General features: G+C 36.3%; 2 protein-coding genes across 5 annotated transcripts in view; both read right to left on the bottom strand.

Moving 5' to 3' along the window:
• camsap3 (calmodulin regulated spectrin-associated protein family, member 3) overlaps positions 1-5134 on the bottom strand; it is a 51333-nt gene extending 46199 nt beyond the window's left edge. For all 4 annotated transcript variants that reach the window (XM_048188605.1, XM_048188615.1, XM_048188632.1 and 1 more), the window contains exon 1: positions 4013-5134. In XM_048188605.1, coding sequence (XP_048044562.1) covers positions 4013-4145 — 133 coding nt within the window. In that variant the 5' untranslated portion in view covers positions 4146-5134. The remainder of the gene's footprint in view (positions 1-4012) is intronic.
• Positions 5135-5561: 427 nt separating this feature from the next.
• On the bottom strand, positions 5562-18033 carry xab2 (XPA binding protein 2). Its single transcript, XM_048188645.1, has 19 exons — positions 17868-18033; positions 17331-17479; positions 17124-17247; positions 16834-17031; positions 16551-16685; positions 14686-14850; positions 13939-14083; positions 13707-13858; positions 13489-13608; positions 13272-13403; positions 12250-12381; positions 11654-11767; positions 11340-11502; positions 10965-11155; positions 10754-10876; positions 10492-10663; positions 6214-6340; positions 5963-6072; positions 5562-5857 (listed from the first exon to the last, which is right to left on the bottom strand). Exons 1-19 carry the CDS (start codon positions 17901-17903, stop codon positions 5796-5798), a joined length of 2550 nt encoding a protein of 849 aa, XP_048044602.1. The 5' UTR covers positions 17904-18033; the 3' UTR covers positions 5562-5795.
• Positions 18034-18062: the final 29 nt, after the last annotated feature.

The following is an 18062-nucleotide window of genomic DNA, read 5'->3' as shown; positions in this document are numbered from 1 at the left end:
GTATGACCAAAATAATAATTTTCACCAGAAAATGCCATCTAAACAAGTAAGTAACAAATCTGCTACTTTTGTTCTGACCAACTGAGAAAAAAAAAAAATTACAATAAATCGCTCTGCCAATGGTGATTAAATCTAACAATTGCTTAGCTCAGATCAGTCAAACCATGCAAATTATTATTATTGTTACACTTTGTTCTCAAATTGTAACAACATCAGCATTGCATGACTAGGTGTATTTAGTGTGTATTAGCGTTACCTGTGATCTCTAATTGTCCATTCGTCATCATACCATACAATCCGCTATCAAAATGATAAGTTTAATTATTGCAGCTGCTGTGAGAAAAGGCTATAAATGATCCGCTGCCTGCAGCATCCTCACATGATATAGCCTACTAGCTGGGACTCCTTCTTTATGTTAACACACATGACGTAATGACGCAAAGACATGCTTGAATTTCCCGCAGAAACCTACCAGTACCACTAGAATTATAAAACATTATTACAAGCTTTCAGTTGTGAATCGGGCTAAGGTAAGGAGACAGTTTTGAACACTGGCTGGTTATGGACTTGCTCAAAAAATAGATTTTGGATCATTTTTAACCCAAAAAAAAAAAAAAAAAATTACAGACTGCAGCTTTAAAGAAGCATTCTGGAGCAGAAACACAACAGCATAGCTCTATAGCTTATGTACGGTTATTTATGATATATTATGTTATTTTTTACTTCCCTGATGCTATAAACTTAATTTTCTAATCTAGAAGAACCTAAATATAGAGGTCACTCAATTGAAACTCTTCATCGAAACTCTTGAAAATTACAGACTGCTGATTGAAGATTGCATTACTCATGCCAACATAAAACATCTTTAATTATATTCTAATTATCCACCCGTTTCAGAGTTAAACGTTATGAGTAACGCGAACCGTTAAATCTAGGTCTGCAGCTTAAAACGACTCCAAACGGGTTTAAAACAAGGACTAAAGAATAGGAATGCAGACTTACAATCTGAATTAACAGTGGCTCATTAGGTGAACACAATGAGGCTTTTAAAAACAATCCAAGAACACACAAACACACTCGCTACCCCGTCTGCTGCACCCAAAAAGAAAAACAAATCTACTTGTGTTTCACAGGCCAGAGACCATCCTCTTCTGACTATGAGAAACACACAGATTAGAAACAAAAAAAAAAAAAGTGATGCATCATCTAGGCCTTTTTTTAGACCCGATAACCAATATTGATGTCACTGTACAAGCGCAACAGAGGAAAGATTATCTAAGGTTGCATGGTTACAATGGGAAATAAATCAAGTTGACTAATTACATGGACATGAATCTTCCTTTATATGAGAGTGTATAAAATGAAACAGCATATTTTAGACACTAGGACAGGTCATCATTTCTTTTAAAGGGATAGTTCACCCAAAAATGAACATTTTGTCATCATTTACTCACCCTCAAGTTGTTCCAAATTTCTTTCTTCTGTTGAACACAAAAAAGATACAGAGTGTCTATTTAAGTGCAAATAGCGTCCCTTGTTGGCAAATGCTATTTACACTAGCTCCGCCCACCAATGTCTGGTTGGGTCACTCGAGTTTTAAAAAAGACACACAGAGTTTAACGTCTTCAGTGGCACAGGCAGTAGTGAATAAGGCTCGCAAACCTGGCTTTTAACGCCATCGACGCCGGTTCGAATCCGCCTTTCGCCGAACTCGTATGTATTTTCAATAAAAATGAAAATAATGTCCCAAAAGTGGAAATAAACCGCGAAGGAGTGTTTAATAATACTAAAAGTGTTTATTGGGTAGGGTTAGGGGAAGGTGTAGGGAGGGTTTTTATTCTCCCAATAAGGCAGCATCTATTTAATAATTTTAATAAATATAATCATTTATACTCTATGATACTATTGCATCCTGTTAATGTACAAAAATACTGAGGTGCAAATAGTATCTGCTAGGGCTGTCAAACGATTAATCGTGATTAATCGCATACAAAATAAAAGTTTGAGTTTGCATAATATATATGGATGTACTGTGTGTAATTATTATTTATTTATAAATACAAACACATCCATGTATGTATTTAAGAAATATTTACAAGTATATGTATTTATTTATATTTTTATATACTTTATATTATATATAAATAAATAAAAATATTTTGTACATAACATATTTCTCTTAAATATATACATAATAATTACACACAGTACACTCACATATATTATGCAAACTCAAACTTTTATTTTGTATGCGATTAATCGCGATTAATCGTTTGACAGCCCTAGTATCTGCCAATATAAAGTATAGATGGCATCGAATTACTGTTTACTCTTATTGCAAAGAACGGATACTTTTACATGGTGTAAACAGAATTTATCGTTATTTTCACCTAGTGTAAAAAGCATCTATCGCTAAGAAAATATGCTATTGTCACTTAGTGTAAACAGCCACTGCCAAAAATATATTTTAAAGAATGTTGTTAATCAAACAGTTGACGGTAGAACGGAATACAGAAAGAAATACAGGTTTGGGTTTGGAACAACTTGAGGATGAGTAAGCGATGACAAAATGTTCATTTTTGGGTGAACTAACCCTTTAAGGCAAGACACTACAGGTAAAACTATTGTGTTTTTTTTTTTCATGAACTGGTCAATTTTGAGATTTTGTGCTATTTTACTTCCATTATATCTTCATTCAGATTAGTGGAAAGAAAACATCCAAAATACACATTTAAGTGTTTATTTTATTACACTTAAAATGGTCTGCACTAAACCAGAAGTCTCCTCTTCAGTTACACTTACATACACCAGACTTCACATTTAAAGGTTTTAACAAAAGGGTTTGTTCATATATTATTCTATACCATATCATTACAGCACATTTTATTCCTTAAAGCCTGGTGAAAATTGCCTAGTGACAGCACTTCCTGACTGTATAAAAGTAGATATGCAAAATCCCCTCTGTAATAAAATCCTTTAACATGCCACCAAAATGAAACAAGACATTTGAACCCGGCTTGATCTAATGTTCTGTACTTCTGTACAGGGAATTTATGCCCATATAGATAATTGCATCTTAAACATAACATTTCATAAATGATGTCACACTGCAGGACACTGCTTGACGTGCTCTCCAAGCATCAGTATAAAACACAGTTTCCTTTTTATCATTTCTAAAGTAAGAAATTAAACATACCGAGCACTTCAGTGTAATTATCACCAGTCTGCTCTGTTCAGAAACCAAGACCTCCATCATCTGTGTAAGTGCTCTTGTGGGTGTATTATTAACAAAGGGGTTCGTGACAGTGGGTGCACATGCACGCGTCCTGACAGATACATATTCGTATATTTAGGTCAAAACTACTACATTTCTGCACATCATAACATCATAATTCCCAGACAACACCATGTCTACTGAAGGGATTAAGCACGTGCGATTAAAACCCTCCTCACGGGCAAACAAGGACGTGTTTTATCTTGTCTCATATTAAGGCATAGTTAGTTTTTAATGTGTATTTTACTTATTTTTATTTTATTGACTGTTACAGTAGGCTATTATAAAACACATCCCATCTGATTATTTATGTAGCCAAATGGGCACTTTTAGAGCAGACTATTAATTTTATTTTAAATGAATTAAGAGAGCCCAGACTGAATGCATATCATAGTAAGACACAGCTGGGCCACAACCAGCAGCTTTCCATGCTCTTTGTGTTGTGAAAAACGCTGAGTTTACACACTCTTCACCTTCACACATGCTTTCCTCCGCAGTCACTGAACAATGAGCAGGTGAGAGAGCAGCAGATTTAAGAAGGAAATAAAAATGTGTCAGACTCAATGGGCTGCGTCTCAAAACCTAGCCAGCTGCCTAGCTAGACGGTATTTTGGCAGCATTTTTGCGCAGTTTTGGTGTTCTCATGCTGCCTACACATGTTCAGCTGACTCAGGAGGAGAAACTGCCTTCTAGGAAGGCAGCACACTAGGGTTTGACACACGGCCACTCTCTGTATACCTGCATTGCCGTAGGATTTCGCCAGCAGCCACCCGACACTGGCGCAGATTCTGGCTCTGCTCGAGTCGTACTGATCCAATGGCTTTATGTCCGGGACCACAAAAGTCTTCCTCATCGCATTCGAGTCCACCATAGCAGGTCCAAAACAGGAAAAACAGAGGAAGGCGATGCGGTGAGGGATGAAACAAAAATCAAACAGTCATCCTTTTCTTTCACGCGACCACCACAGCATCGGGACTGCGAAAGGCCGATATTTCTAGTAGCGTTCCGGCGAAAAAAATAAAGTAATTTAGAAATTATTCCTCTCTAGGTCTTCTTTTCATATATCCAGTATAGCTAGCGGGTGTATATAGATGTTTTAGTCTATCGGAGCGGAAGATTCAGCGATATTCCAGGGGATGTTTCACTATTTTCGACCCCGCTTCAGAGTCCACATCGCTCTAGCTGATACGCTCCGGACTGATTTCCAGGTACTCCATACTCCTGTCAATCATCTCGCCGGGCGTCCAATCAGGTGTCAGACAGCGTTGAAGGGGCGGGGCTAAGCATGTGAACATGAGCAGCAGGTAGGAAGGCGCTTTAACTCATGGAAACAGGTGCAGGACAGGTAAAACTTGCCGAGAAGGAAATATTAGTCAGCGTAATACATATAATTGTCATGGCATTACTAAACTGAGTAAAAGTTTCTTTGCATTTAGGAGGATATTTCATTTCTATACCAAATATACATGCCTGTGAAAGACCTATTTTGCCTCACACACACACACTAGTGAGCTTGATGTTGTGGATATTTAATAAAATAACAATCCGACAAATGTAAATATGTAGGCCTCAGCATGTCATAAACTACTTTATCAAACCCTCTTAATCACTAAAACAATGTAAGCACTTAGAGAAGTACATCTGTGAACAAACCTAACAGAGGACAGAATTCACCGAAGGTCACATGATGTTAAAGAGACCACTGCTGTAACTTTGTAAGAAGATTAACTCACAGAACTATTTTAATCTAATTAGGGAGGACCACGGCATTTGTTTTTCCTCATTCTTTGGTTTTCCATGTTCCTTAGTAGTAGAACCAGCAGTCTAAATGTACTGCTTATTAACAAATCCAATTATGCTTACTGATACAAACAACAACAACAACAACAAAAAAAGCCTTGAACACATTTAAAAGAATAAATGTACATCCCATTGCATAGAGAATAAGAAATGTGTACAAAAAGAAAGTTTAAAGAGAGTTTCATAAAACAAGTTTACCAAATAATCGAGGTTTATTTCAGTAAGTCGATGATTTATTGTCAGTTGATTTGGTTCAAAATAATCAGACTAACTGAAATAAGCCTAGCTTATTTGGTAAACTTGTTTTATGAAACAGGCCCCCGGTGATCAATGACCAGATGTGCCAAATGTTTGTTTTTTTTAAATGAGGCATTCCTGAAACCACAGCATTCAGATTCAACAGCTCCACCCATGTGCAATTATGGGCAGCGCCTTCAGAGACTTTGCAGTATCGCAATCTGATAACAAATGATTTGCAGATGCCATGCATGGAGATTTTTCTTTTTTAATATACAGTAGACAGGGGGAAAACAATGCAATTCTTGCGCTTTAACATTTTATCTACCCAATGTTATCATGGAAAAAAAATGAAAGCATACAAATGCTAGAAAGAGTGACACCATGTGGTCTGAATTGGTATTGTTAAAGTGTAGAAAACCATTTACATCAGCACGTTGCTAATAATTTTCATTGTTTCTTGGTAACTAAATCTGGAGCAAATTCAGTCGTCCTTTAGTCCTCCGAAGACAGCAGTAGGGACAGATTTCTGCTCCAACTGGACTTCTGAAATGACATGCATGTAAATGATCAGTAACTGCAACTCAAAATCAAAGAGCTTAGGGTATCTAGGGGGAAAAAAAACACCAATCATGTCCCATCTGAACTAACCATCTGGTTCTCCATCCTCTGCATCCTCATCGTCATCATCATCAATGTCAATCTCATCTGGATTAGCTTGCTTGGCCAGTTCGGCGAGTTCACTGCGAGAGGTGTCACTTCTACACAAATCAAACAAATGTCAAGTGATGTAAATAGTACAATAGAAACTTCATTTCCAAAGAGGGCAGAATTGTTTAAATAAGCCTTTAATGCTCTGATTGATTTATGTGGCCCGCCTCAGACCAGGGCGCAGTTCACACCTGACGAAAAGGATCTTGTCTTTAGGTTTGGGTCTGTCCTGTTCAGCCTCTGCCGCCAGTTGCTGAGCCTTCTGCTCCAGCAGCCTCATGTCATCCACTCCGCTCTGCCCCGGAGCAAGATCCGACACTGAACACACACAGGCAACACAAGCGTTTACACACACACAGAAACTTGTGTACTGTTATATAACCTCAATTTGTGGATTACTCCAACACCTATTTGCTTACCACTTTCACCTGTGGTAAGAGAATAAATTTCACATGCAAATCATTAATGGCGATTAATAGTTTTTACATAATGTGTGTATGTACTGTGTACAATTATGTATATATAAATACACACATGCATATACGTATATATTTAAGAAATATTTGTGCATATATGTGCATATATATATATATATATATATACACACATACACACATACATATATACACACACATTTATATAATTTATACTATATATAAATATTTTTCAAAGTAATTTTTCTTAAATATATACATGGATGTGTGTATTTATATATACATAATTATACATGGTACATACACATATTATGTAAACACAAACTTTAATTTTGGATGTGATTAATCATTTGACAGCACTAGCAAATATAGATTGTCATTCTAGAAAATAAATTCTGCACCATTCTCCGGTCCAGTGTTATTTTAGTATTATTTATATACTAATATAGTGTACATTCAAATCAAAAATTATTCAGACATTTTTTATATATTTTTTTACTAGTGGGTACAGGACACTATAGTTCATTTATGTAAGTGAGGATAGCAAAATAAAGTAAACTGTGACATATTATACCCAAAACTTCTTCACAGTGGACTACCAGTAAAATTGATAAAAAGTTGGAACCAAAAAATTATTCAGACACTTTGACCTGACCATGTTTTGCTTAAGTGTTACCTGACATAATTAAGATTATTTTTTTTTCTGAGTCTGACACAGTTTAACTCTGAGATCTTGTCATATTTTATTACCATTTTTTTAAACTATAGTGAATAAACTGTATTGAATGAAGGTGTCTGAATAAATTTTGGTTTGACTGTACATATTTATAATTAACTTTAATTTTTATATATTTTCAGATTTCATTTCAAGGTTTTAGTCATTTTGTTGTGTCGTCATTTATTTATTTTATTTTTTTTATATATATTGTAGCATTAATTTACTTTAATTTCAACCTAAACATATAGTTATAAACTATAGTACTTCAACTTTAATGCGGTTGGATTTCTAAAAGTTGTCTATTTATATTTCCATTTATTTCAAACTTATTTCAATGAATTAAATCGATTTTTAATTGTTTTCAAATTTACTTAATTAAAACTACTCCAGTTATTAGTGTGTTTTTTAATAAAGACACATTTTTCCTGCAAAGTGAACATGAAACAACAGCCACAACGGTAGCCCAAATCAATGGCTAAATAGCTATTCAGTTCTTGACTAATGTTATGTTCCCTGCCTGCATATCATCAGACAAAACAAAAGGATAAAAAAAAAGCTAAATTTCAGAGGTATTTTGATTTAATAATATGCAGTGATGAATTATGCATAATAAAGAACATATATTAAAAAGAATAAATTTTGATATCCTGTTGGCTTTAAAGGGGTCATGACATGGATTTTTTTTTTTTTTTTTTAATATGTTCCTTGAGGTTCATATACATTGAAGAGGTGGATTCTGGAATCCACTGCCACTTCAATATATATCTTTTAAGTTATTAATCAACATTTATCTTTCTGTTAAATTATTTGAATTATTTCTTCAACGTATGTTAAAGCATTTATTTTCCTTTTCAAACACTAGAAAATAAGTTTGAATATTGTCTGTACCTCTCACTGAGAGAAAAGAACATGTTATCAGTATGTTTTGGGAAAGTTTCCTGCTCAGAGCAGAGTTCAGATCAACTTCAACCTTGAAGAAGCTGTGAATCATGTATCTGTGTATGTGCGCTAAGTGTTTTTCTATTATTAGCCTATTTTTCTTAGCCAATCAGAATCATTTAACCTGAAGTAATGACGTAGTTAGTTGACTCTGTTAGAGTATAATTGTTGTGGAAATGTGAATGTACGCAGAGCGGCCTACGAACTCCTTGTGAGACTTGAAGCTGGCTTCTGCTGATGAAACTGCAAACTATTCTTCAGTAAAATTTTCTTCAATTTATTATTTTTTTTTTTTTTTTTTAACTCTGACTCCGGGTCTTTATTTGACATATCTGGTTTCAAGGGTCCTAAACTTTTTTTCCCCAACAACATTAATAAAGTTTTTTTGCACACACACAAAAAAACAAATATATATGCAGAAAAATTATTTCCAACCCTCATTCAACATAATCAATCATTTTAGATCATTATGTTTTAACTCTTTCTCCACCAGTTTTTGATAATTTTCACAAAAGTTTCATGGCCCCCAGAATATTTTGTTGTATGAATATCTGAACATGCAATATATCAAAAGAAAGAACAAACCTTCTGCTTTTAAACAAAGCTTCATGCATTCTTTTTTTTAATCAACACTTAAATATGGGTAAATTTAATTTAAAAAGCAACATTTTTAGCAAAAAGCTGAGAAAATGGCATTTTTGTCAAAGACTAAACCAGATTCAGAAGGATGATCAAAACATAGATGGAGTAGATCGAGTTCATCAACACCCCTAAAGCTTGCACATTCCTGCATCTCATCCTGGGTTGACATTTCATTCAGTAACATTAAGCAGTTTGATTTATTTGCCGTTTAATGATGATGATCGCATTATTTTACATATGCATATGATTACATATGTGATATTGCTTGTTTCTGCATTTTCTTCGCATGTGCTTTGATCAGGAAATTCAGTACTCTTTCAAAAGATGTGTAATAGCACCCCCTACCATATAACAGTGAAAACACGGAAAGCAGGAAAATTTCGTCAATGGCAGGGAAAGAGTTAAAGGGTTAGTTTACCCAAAAATGAAATTTCTGTCATTAATTACTCACCCTCATGTCGTTCTACACCCGTAAGACCTTCGTTCATCTTCAGAACACAAATTAAGATATTTATGTTGAAATCCGATGGCTCAGTGAGGCCTCCATAGGGAGCAATGACATTTCCTCTCTCAAGATCCATGAATGTACTAAAAACATATTTAAATCAGTTCATGTGAGTACAGTGGTTCAATATTAATATTATAAAGCGATGAGAATATTTTTGGTGCGCCAAAACAAAACAAAATAACGACTTATTTAGTGATGGCCGATTTCAAAACACTGCTTCAGGAAGCATCAGAGCACAAATGAATCAGTGTATCGAATCATGATTCGGATCGCGTGTCAAACTGCCAACGGCTGAAATCATGTGACTTTGACGCTCCGAACCGCAGATTCGACACGCTAATTCATTATGCTCCGATGCTTCCTGAAGCAGTGTTTTAAAATCGGCCATCATTAAATAAGTCATTATTTAGGTTTTTTTTATATTCTCATTGCTTTATAATATTAATATTGAACCACTGTACTCACATGAACTGATTTAAATATGTTTTTAGTACCTTTATGGATCTTGAGAGAGGAAGTGTCCATTGCTCCCTATGGAGGCCTCATGGAGCCATAAGATTTCAACTAAAATATCTTAATTTGTGTTCTGAAGAATAATGAAGGTCTTACGGGTGTGGAACGGCATGAGGGTGAGTCATTAATGACATAATTTTCATTTTTGGGTGAACTAACCCTTTTAGAAGCGGCTCCTTTAAGGCTTGTCAGTAAACGTCCACTGTTATGAGTGGCTAACATCATAGGAAACAGTATCAAGGCCTACACGCTATAGCACATGAGTAAGTGTTGTGAAAACATCCATGTAAAATATTTACAGATGAAGCACTATTTAAGTTATAAATGGTCACGCTGGCTCTTTCGTTAAAAAAAATAAAGTGGATACTGTATCTGTACTGTAGACAGGGATTACAATGGGATTTATTTGCTTTTGACTAGTGTCAAACTGAACACCAGTGGGCAGGGCTCATGGTGTGATGGTGTAAAATGAATTGTCGAGGTCTTGCTCAAGAGGCAGTCATAAATCTATTTTCCTATGTGACATCACAGATCCCACAATACCCAAACTAACCATTTTTTAAAGCTTGATTGTTTATATAAATGTTTTTTGTTAAAGGACGTTAAGCTATGAAACTTGCAGGATGTTTTAATGCAACAAAGATCTCTTAGATGTCAAAATCTCAAGGAAAATTAGATTTCTCATGTCATGACCCCTTTAATGAATGAAACGTACCTGTTCCAGTAGCATTAGTGGTTGCCTTGAGCATCTGAGAGGACATGAAGTTGACTTGTGTGTTGTATGTGGCCTGCACGCTACGTTTAATCCTCAGCATCTCGCGGATGGTGTCCTCGTTACCGTGTCGAATCTCAAACTCCTTCCAGGTTTGCCAGAAATGAGCGGTCAACTGATCAAGAAATGGTATGAGAGGTCATTCAAAATCAAGTATCACATACAAAATGACCACAGTAATGTGGAACGGTACGGTAAGATTTACCCTGGGATCACAGATCTGAGAGCAGTAAGAGTAGATGGCTCTTGCTCTGTCAATCTCTCCAAGTTTGCTCTCCATGTCAGCGAAGCGCAGGCACATGTCTCTGGCGTGTTCATCTGGCAGGACCTGCACCAAACCAAATGTACTCATTACAGCACAAAACATGCTATTATTCCTGATGTATTTTCAAAGCGATAACTGCGGATTGGTTTACCTCAATGGCTTTCTGATAGATAGCTCTTGTGTGAGTGACTCCATAAATCTCTGCTGCCCGTTTGATGTAGATGTTGAACATTTGATGGCGCTCCTCTGGCTCTACGGCCGCAGTGGCTCGCTCATACACAGCCATGGCATGTCGCGCCAGACCGTACTCCTCTTCCAGCTTAGCGTACAGCAGGTAGATTGCTGTTAAACAACACACATTAAATCAGATCTGGGGTTTTTAGATCTAATAGAGCTGGCTGTTCATTTCCAAAGGCTTAATAGATTAGAGCCGATCAAATGGATTCTAGATTTTATGATAAACATTTACTCTTAATCTTAAATGAATGCAGTTAATCATATTATTTTGTGTTTTCTATATTATTACTTTTGGCATATTTAGGAGGACACCTATCCAGCGCTTGCTCAAACAGATCTCGTGCTCTCTCCAGCTTCTTGCCTCCATAACGGTCGATGAATTTAGTGAGGTACGTGTTCCAGATGTCATGGACATTAGGCCACTTAAAGAGGGCAATGCCACGCTCATATGCCTACAATCAAAATAAATCCAGATAAACAAATATAATGAGAAATAAATAAACGGGTTTGAAGCATAAATGAATAAATTCCCAAAAGAAAGAAACAATAATGAATAAAACAGAAGGTTATGTCAATGTGACAGATTGAGTTAAATTCGCTTACCTTGAAGCTATCTTCAAAGTAGTTGTGTTCTTCAAGAAACATGGCATAGTTAATGATGATCTGAGGCGTGGCGATCCGGAGATCAATGATGCGATCATACACTGCCTTTGTGGACTGACAAAAGCAACAGTTCCATTAGCAAACAACACGGCAAGAATCTTACTGCTAAATAGGGATATCAAAAGTACCGACTTCCGTACCGAAATTTAAAAAATGTGACAATACCAGCATTTCTCCCTAGCATTTTGAGCGCTGTTGAGCAGATTCTTAAACACCTCTGATTGGCCACTGTGTTGGATCTGCAGACGCCTGCTGCCAAACGCTCCCGTGTGTATCCGTGTAAGCACTTTGTGAAGAGCATCATTGATGTAGCCAATCACAGACATATCTGTTGAGCGTGTGAACACAACGGCCAATCAGAGGTGTTTAAATTAGTCAGAATCCACTCTACAGCGCTCAAATTGCTAGGGGGAAATGCTGGTATTGTCACATTTTTAAAAATTCATTACCAACTTGGTACCGAAGCCGGTACTTTTGACAATCCTACTGATAAGTCTAGCTTGTTAAATATAGTGAAAAGAAAAACAGTGGCAAACCTGGAACGTGCCAAGACTCTCCTCCAAGTCGGCAAGCATGGACCAAACTTTCAAGGATTTATATACTCGATTCTGCACCGGTTCTGATGCGTCAAAGTACTCCGCTTTTCTTGATGGAATCGCTGTTGCTTTCTGAGGAGAAAAAGTTTGTCAACATCTGGAAAAACTTTGATGACATAAATTCTCCAAATAAAATCAATTATAGCAACAAATCTGGGCTGCAAAACAACTTCAAATATTATTATATAGAATAATTAATAATAGTCATTGTATATTAATAAAATATTATATTATTAAAATATATTTAATTTCATTAAAATGCTAAAAGCCTTTAAAAATCAGTATGTACAGTAGTGACCAAAAGTGATGTTTTTAATGACCCTACAAGTTCGATTAAACCATCAAAATGCGAGGAAAATATTTTAGATTTTTTAAGTATTTTAAAAATGAGGGAAGAACAAAACACTAAACTTGGTTAAGGTATTTATCTGACAAAATTAGCACAAAATTTATCTGACAAAATCTGAAAAAGAAAAAAAAAGCAAAGTACATCTACAGTTGGTTCACTCGTTGTTGCATGTATGACAGCCACAGCCTGGCCAAAAATTTATGTTGGCAAAATTGAAATATGTTTCATTGCGCTCACATATAAAACAAATGACTCCAAGCACAATAACAATCTTTAAAAAATGTGTAATAACATTTGAATAATGGGTGAAGATGTCAATTTCCAAGCTGAAATATTTTCAACTTTGATTTGTCCCCCTTTATTGACAAACATACCATTTTTGAAACTTCTGCAATCATGAAATTGATTGCAGTTAATTATTTGAATCTATTGCCACTTCAAGTTTATGTTAATAACAGTTATAAAAAATAATTATAATAATAAAAAAATACAGCTTTGTCATCATTACAGCAGAAGTACGAGAGGAAATATCTCTGAATCAAAAAGGTTGGGAACCGCTGCACTAAAGCATTATGGGTAATGTGTGACACACTGGCAGTTCTCTGTCTCTTACCCTTAGTATACGCAAAGCCTGGTCATAGTTCTCATGTCTCAGCTCCATCTCTCCATACTCACACCACACTGCAGCAAGATCATCCACCTGTTTGTAGTTCACCTTTGTGGCCTTCTCAAAGATAGTCCGAGCCTTAAGGTTCAAGGGAAATAGTTAACCATCAGTTTAGAGTAACGTGGCAACAAATTACCAACAAAGTACATGGGAAGTTTCGTACATCATCTAGCTGTTCGTTATCCTCATAGAATCTGGCGAAGGACACCCAGAGACTGTGAGGCTTTCCTGTGGCTTTCACAGGATCTACTGTTTGCACCGCCTCTGTGTATGTGTTGATGATCTACAGAAAAAAAAAAAAGGCTGTGTAAAATAAATCACACACAACAGTTACATCGAGACAAATATCGACTGATTTAAAGATGTAAATGATGTTCCAACCTGTCGAGGTTGGCCCTCATAGAGTTTGACTCTCTTGTGCCACTCGTGAACGTTGTGAGGGTTCTGACGGAGCAGCACACTGTTTAATAAGAGCGGCCGTCGTGTTATCAGCAACTCAAAACGGGCCAACCGCAACTCCAAGTCAATGTCTTCTACAGTGGGGAAATCAGCATTTCTGTAAGACTAACATCAAGGTTTATTTGCTTTAAGGTCTATAAGAAAAATCTCTCACCATCTTCGTCTTGTCCCAGTTCAGACGTGGTCTCCATCTTGGCAGCGATCATACTCTCTTCAAACTGTGCATAGCTGTCAAAAACCTGGGTGAAGTCTCGCACAGTGACTACGGTTAGGATGGCTTCCTCATACACATCTCGAGCCTTGAAAAAGAACAAACAAGACCGATAATGGTGTCAACCTGTCCTGTGTGTGAACAGGGTTAATATATTCAGAAGAGTTTAAGGGTAAGCTTACACGACAACAATGAACTAAAAACAGGAAAGTTTGCGTTTTTCCCATAGAGACAACAACGTATTATTCAAGCCAGGCCAGTAGTTGGCGAGGTCACTTTGTAAAGAAAAACTACGCCCCTATAAACTGAACACGTAACACGCAAGCGCATATTCACAAATTCATGTTTCTGTAGTTCATACGGAGACAATTAAGGTATTGTTTTCAAAAATTTGCCTTTGAAATACATTTTCAAAAGTTTGCATTTTCAGGCCCCCAAAACGCCGCTGTCGTATAAATGAATGGCCAAAAAGCATGAAAAGGTTTCTGTTTTTACTTCAAAGCTGTGACGTGTAAATGGCCCCTTGAGGCTGGGAAACACCAAGCCAACGGTCGGCCGTCGGCGAGCATCTGTCGGGCTAGTTTTTTCAGTGTGTTCCACTCGTCGGTGGTAGTTTGCCCGATTCAGCATGCCCATTAGTTCTTTGAAGTCAGCTTGGTGTGTCCCAGGCTTTAGATTTCACAGTTTTACCTTCTCAAAGTGGCCACTGCGGATGTAGTAATCAGCCAGAGAACACCAGAGTTTGCCAAGCTGGTCAGTAAAGCGGGTGAGGCCTCCTCGGATAATCGCTCCCACGTTCAGTGAGGTCACCTTGTCCGGGTTTTGTGAGATGAGGTCACAGAGCTCATGCCAAAGCTGTAATTGAAATTTCAGAATTTGCATGATGGATAATTCACAAATTATATATGGACATGGAGAAGCTTAAGCCGTAAAAATGGTTTGAAGCATCACAATGCATTGATCTTAGAATGAAGATTGAATGAATCGACTAAGGAACTTTAATAATTATAATTCATAATGACCAGTGTATTAAATGTTCATTTCTAATCCAAAATATAATTCTTGACCTATTTTAAACCACCAAATCTTCAGCTTTTTTGTCTTCCAGTATGAATTAACTCTAATCAAATGATGACCAATTTCAGATTTCATTATACATCATTTAGTATTATTAAAAAAAATCTTTGTCACTATCATTCAAAAGTTTGGGGTTAGTAAGATTTTTTTATTTTTTTTTTTTATCAATACTTTTATTCAGCAAGGATGCATTAAATTGATCAAAAGTGACAAAGACATTTATAATGTTACAAAAGATTTTCATTTCAAATAAACGTTCTTTTTAACTTCCTATTCAACTAAAACTCCTAGGAAAAGTATCACAATTACAAAAATACAAAGCAGCAAAACGAAGAAATATTTTTGGGCATCAAATCATCATATCAGAATGATTTCTGAAGAATCATGTGACACTGAAGACTGGAGTAATGATGCTGAAAATTCAACTTTGATCACAGGAATAAATTACATTTTAAAGGTGCCAAAGAACATGTTTTTTTTTTTTACATGTAATTTTTTTAACTGCCTATCATTATAAATGCGCCGATTCAGAGTACGTGGCCCCTTTAAATCTCGTGCTCCACGCCCCAAGAGCTCGCGCTTGCCTTAAACACCATAAACAAAGTTCACACAGCTAATATAACCCTCAAAATGGATCTTTCCAAATTGTTCGTCATGCAGCATGTCTAATCACGTAAGTATAGTATTTATTTGGATGTTTACATTTGATTCTGAATGAGTTTGATAGTGCTCCGTGGCTAAAGCTAACATTACACACTGTTGGAGAGATTTATAAAGAATGAAGTTGTGTTTATGAATTATACAGACTGCAAGTGTTTAAAAAATGAAAATAATGACAGTCTTGTCTCGGTGAATACAGTAAGAAACGATGGTAACTTTAACCACATTTAACAGTACATTAGCAACATGCTAACGAAACATTTAGAAAGACAATTTACAAATATCACTAAAAATATCATGGATCATGTCAGTTATTATTGCTCCATCTGCCATTTTTCGCTGTTGTTCTTGCTTGGCATATGCAAATATTGGGGTCATACATATTAATGATCCCGACTGTTACGTAACAGTCATGTTATCATGTCAACATGTTATGTTGAGATTCGCCTGTTCTTCTGAGGTCTTTTAAACAAATGAGATTTATATAAGAAGGAGGAAACAATGGAGTTTGAAACTCACTGTATGTCATTTACATGTACTGAGCTCTTGTTATTCAACTATGCCAAGGTAAATTCAATTTTTGAATCTAGGGCACCTTTAAAACATATTACAATAGAAAAGTTATTTTAAATTTGTAATAATATTTCAAAATATTTCTGTTTGTGACCAAATAAATACAACCTTGAAAAGCACAAGAGACTTTCTTTCTTTTTTTTAAATATATATAAAAACCAAAATCTTACCAACCCCAAACCTTTGAACAGCAGCATATTGTTTTGGTGAATAAACTCAAAATGTAAAACATGTAATTTGCTGACCTGATAATTGGACTTTCCCTCTTTAGAAACAAAGTTTTCATCATTGACCACAGCTGCCAGTCGGAGTGCAGCTTCATCCAGACGTCCAACTGAACGCAGGTAATCAATGTATTCCTCTGCATTCTCAGGAGACAACTACAGACAGGACAGAGGAAAAGGAAGTGTGTACACAGAGCTCTATAAATGAGGCAACCCAGCAAGCAGAAAAAAATCTTACAGCACCTCAATGTGTGTATAATAATCAAGTGTGTATTTAGTATTCAGCATAACATCCGACCCTTACCTTTAGATAACGACGAAAAACACGAATAGCTGTTTCTGGGAGAGGCAAGTTGCGGCCAAAGCGAAGATACAGGGGCCAGATGCGAGGATGCTGGGTAACGGGCAGCGCTCGTAACGCCCTGTCGAACGTCCGTCGGCTCCGTGTAATTTTGCATTGAGACACCATGAACTGACAGTAGTCGATCCATATCCTCGGCATCTGAGGAGACAGAGGAAAATATTCAACCATCAAAACACACAAGTAACTGTCACACAAAATAAACATGAAAATGCATGAAAGGTCAACTTTACCTTATGCATAAACACAAGTGCTCTCTCATGACAGTTGTTCACCTCCTCATATGCTGGATCTGTGATACACTTGCCTTTCACCTGTTTCCTCCTCTCTCTCAGGTAGTTGTACCACAACTTGTAACTGACAGAAAAGAAACAAACATCATTTATGTGCGTCAAGCACAGGGGTTCAATATAAGAGAGAACAAGATGACATGTACGTACCTGCCAGGCAGCTCTTTTAAAGCCCTTTCATAGATCATATTGAGCACCGATTTCTGAGCATTTTGCTTGTGCTCAATGTAACGCATCCAGCACTTCACTGAATATGGATTCCTGATGATTTCTTCCTCATAAGGCAAATCATCATCTTCCTGCAAAATACACATGACTCTCAGCATGGGCTTATGACACACAGGTGAATGCAAGCTCAAAACGATAGTCAATTTTGAGTTATAAACATATTTGCTCGCTTAAATTAACTTAGTTATTTAATTTCACATATATATTAAACACATATGCTAACTAGTAACTAACGTTACTGTTACCAATTCAGTCAGTTATTAAAATATGACGTTAATCAATGTAAACAACACCACTCCAGTTCATGTTTGACAGGTAACAAATCACAGATGTTTCTAATTAAAATCTTCAAACAATATTTTTGTATACAGTTATCGTAGTTAGCAAGCTAATCACAGCTAGCTGAGAACAGGCTCAGTTAAATGTCACGAAACTGACTTAATAAACTCAAATACTTACGAATAAAACGTCTGCCTTCCCGCTAAGCGATGGCATGTTCCCTTGCTTGACAAAATCCGTCTAATAATGCTAAAAACTCAGTGTAAATCTTGACAAAACAAACACTTTCCCAACGTGCTGAGATCGTTGAATACAAACGCCCCGCCCTTTTTCTGAGTCAAGTCGATTCCTATTGGCTGACGAGAGCAGTACGGT

This window comes from Megalobrama amblycephala, linkage group LG1 (genome assembly GCF_018812025.1).
Source record: "Megalobrama amblycephala isolate DHTTF-2021 linkage group LG1, ASM1881202v1, whole genome shotgun sequence".
Taxonomy (NCBI): Eukaryota; Metazoa; Chordata; class Actinopteri; order Cypriniformes; family Xenocyprididae; genus Megalobrama; species Megalobrama amblycephala.
The sequence above is the reverse complement of the archived record's forward strand: the minus strand, read 5'-3'. Positions and strand labels throughout refer to the sequence as shown.

Bases quoted from the DNA above. Each gene is read 5' to 3' on its own strand.
- xab2 (XM_048188645.1), bottom strand. From the start codon at position 17,903: ATGCCATCGCTTAGCGGGAAGGCAGACGTTTTATTC. The intron at 14,851-16,550 runs GTCAGCAAATTA...TTTCAATTACAG, and splicing joins AGGGAAAGTCCAATTATCAG to CTTTGGCATGAGCTCTGTGA. The intron at 5,858-5,962 runs GTTAGTTCAGAT...ATGTCATTTCAG, and splicing joins AGAGGATGGAGAACCAGATG to AAGTCCAGTTGGAGCAGAAA.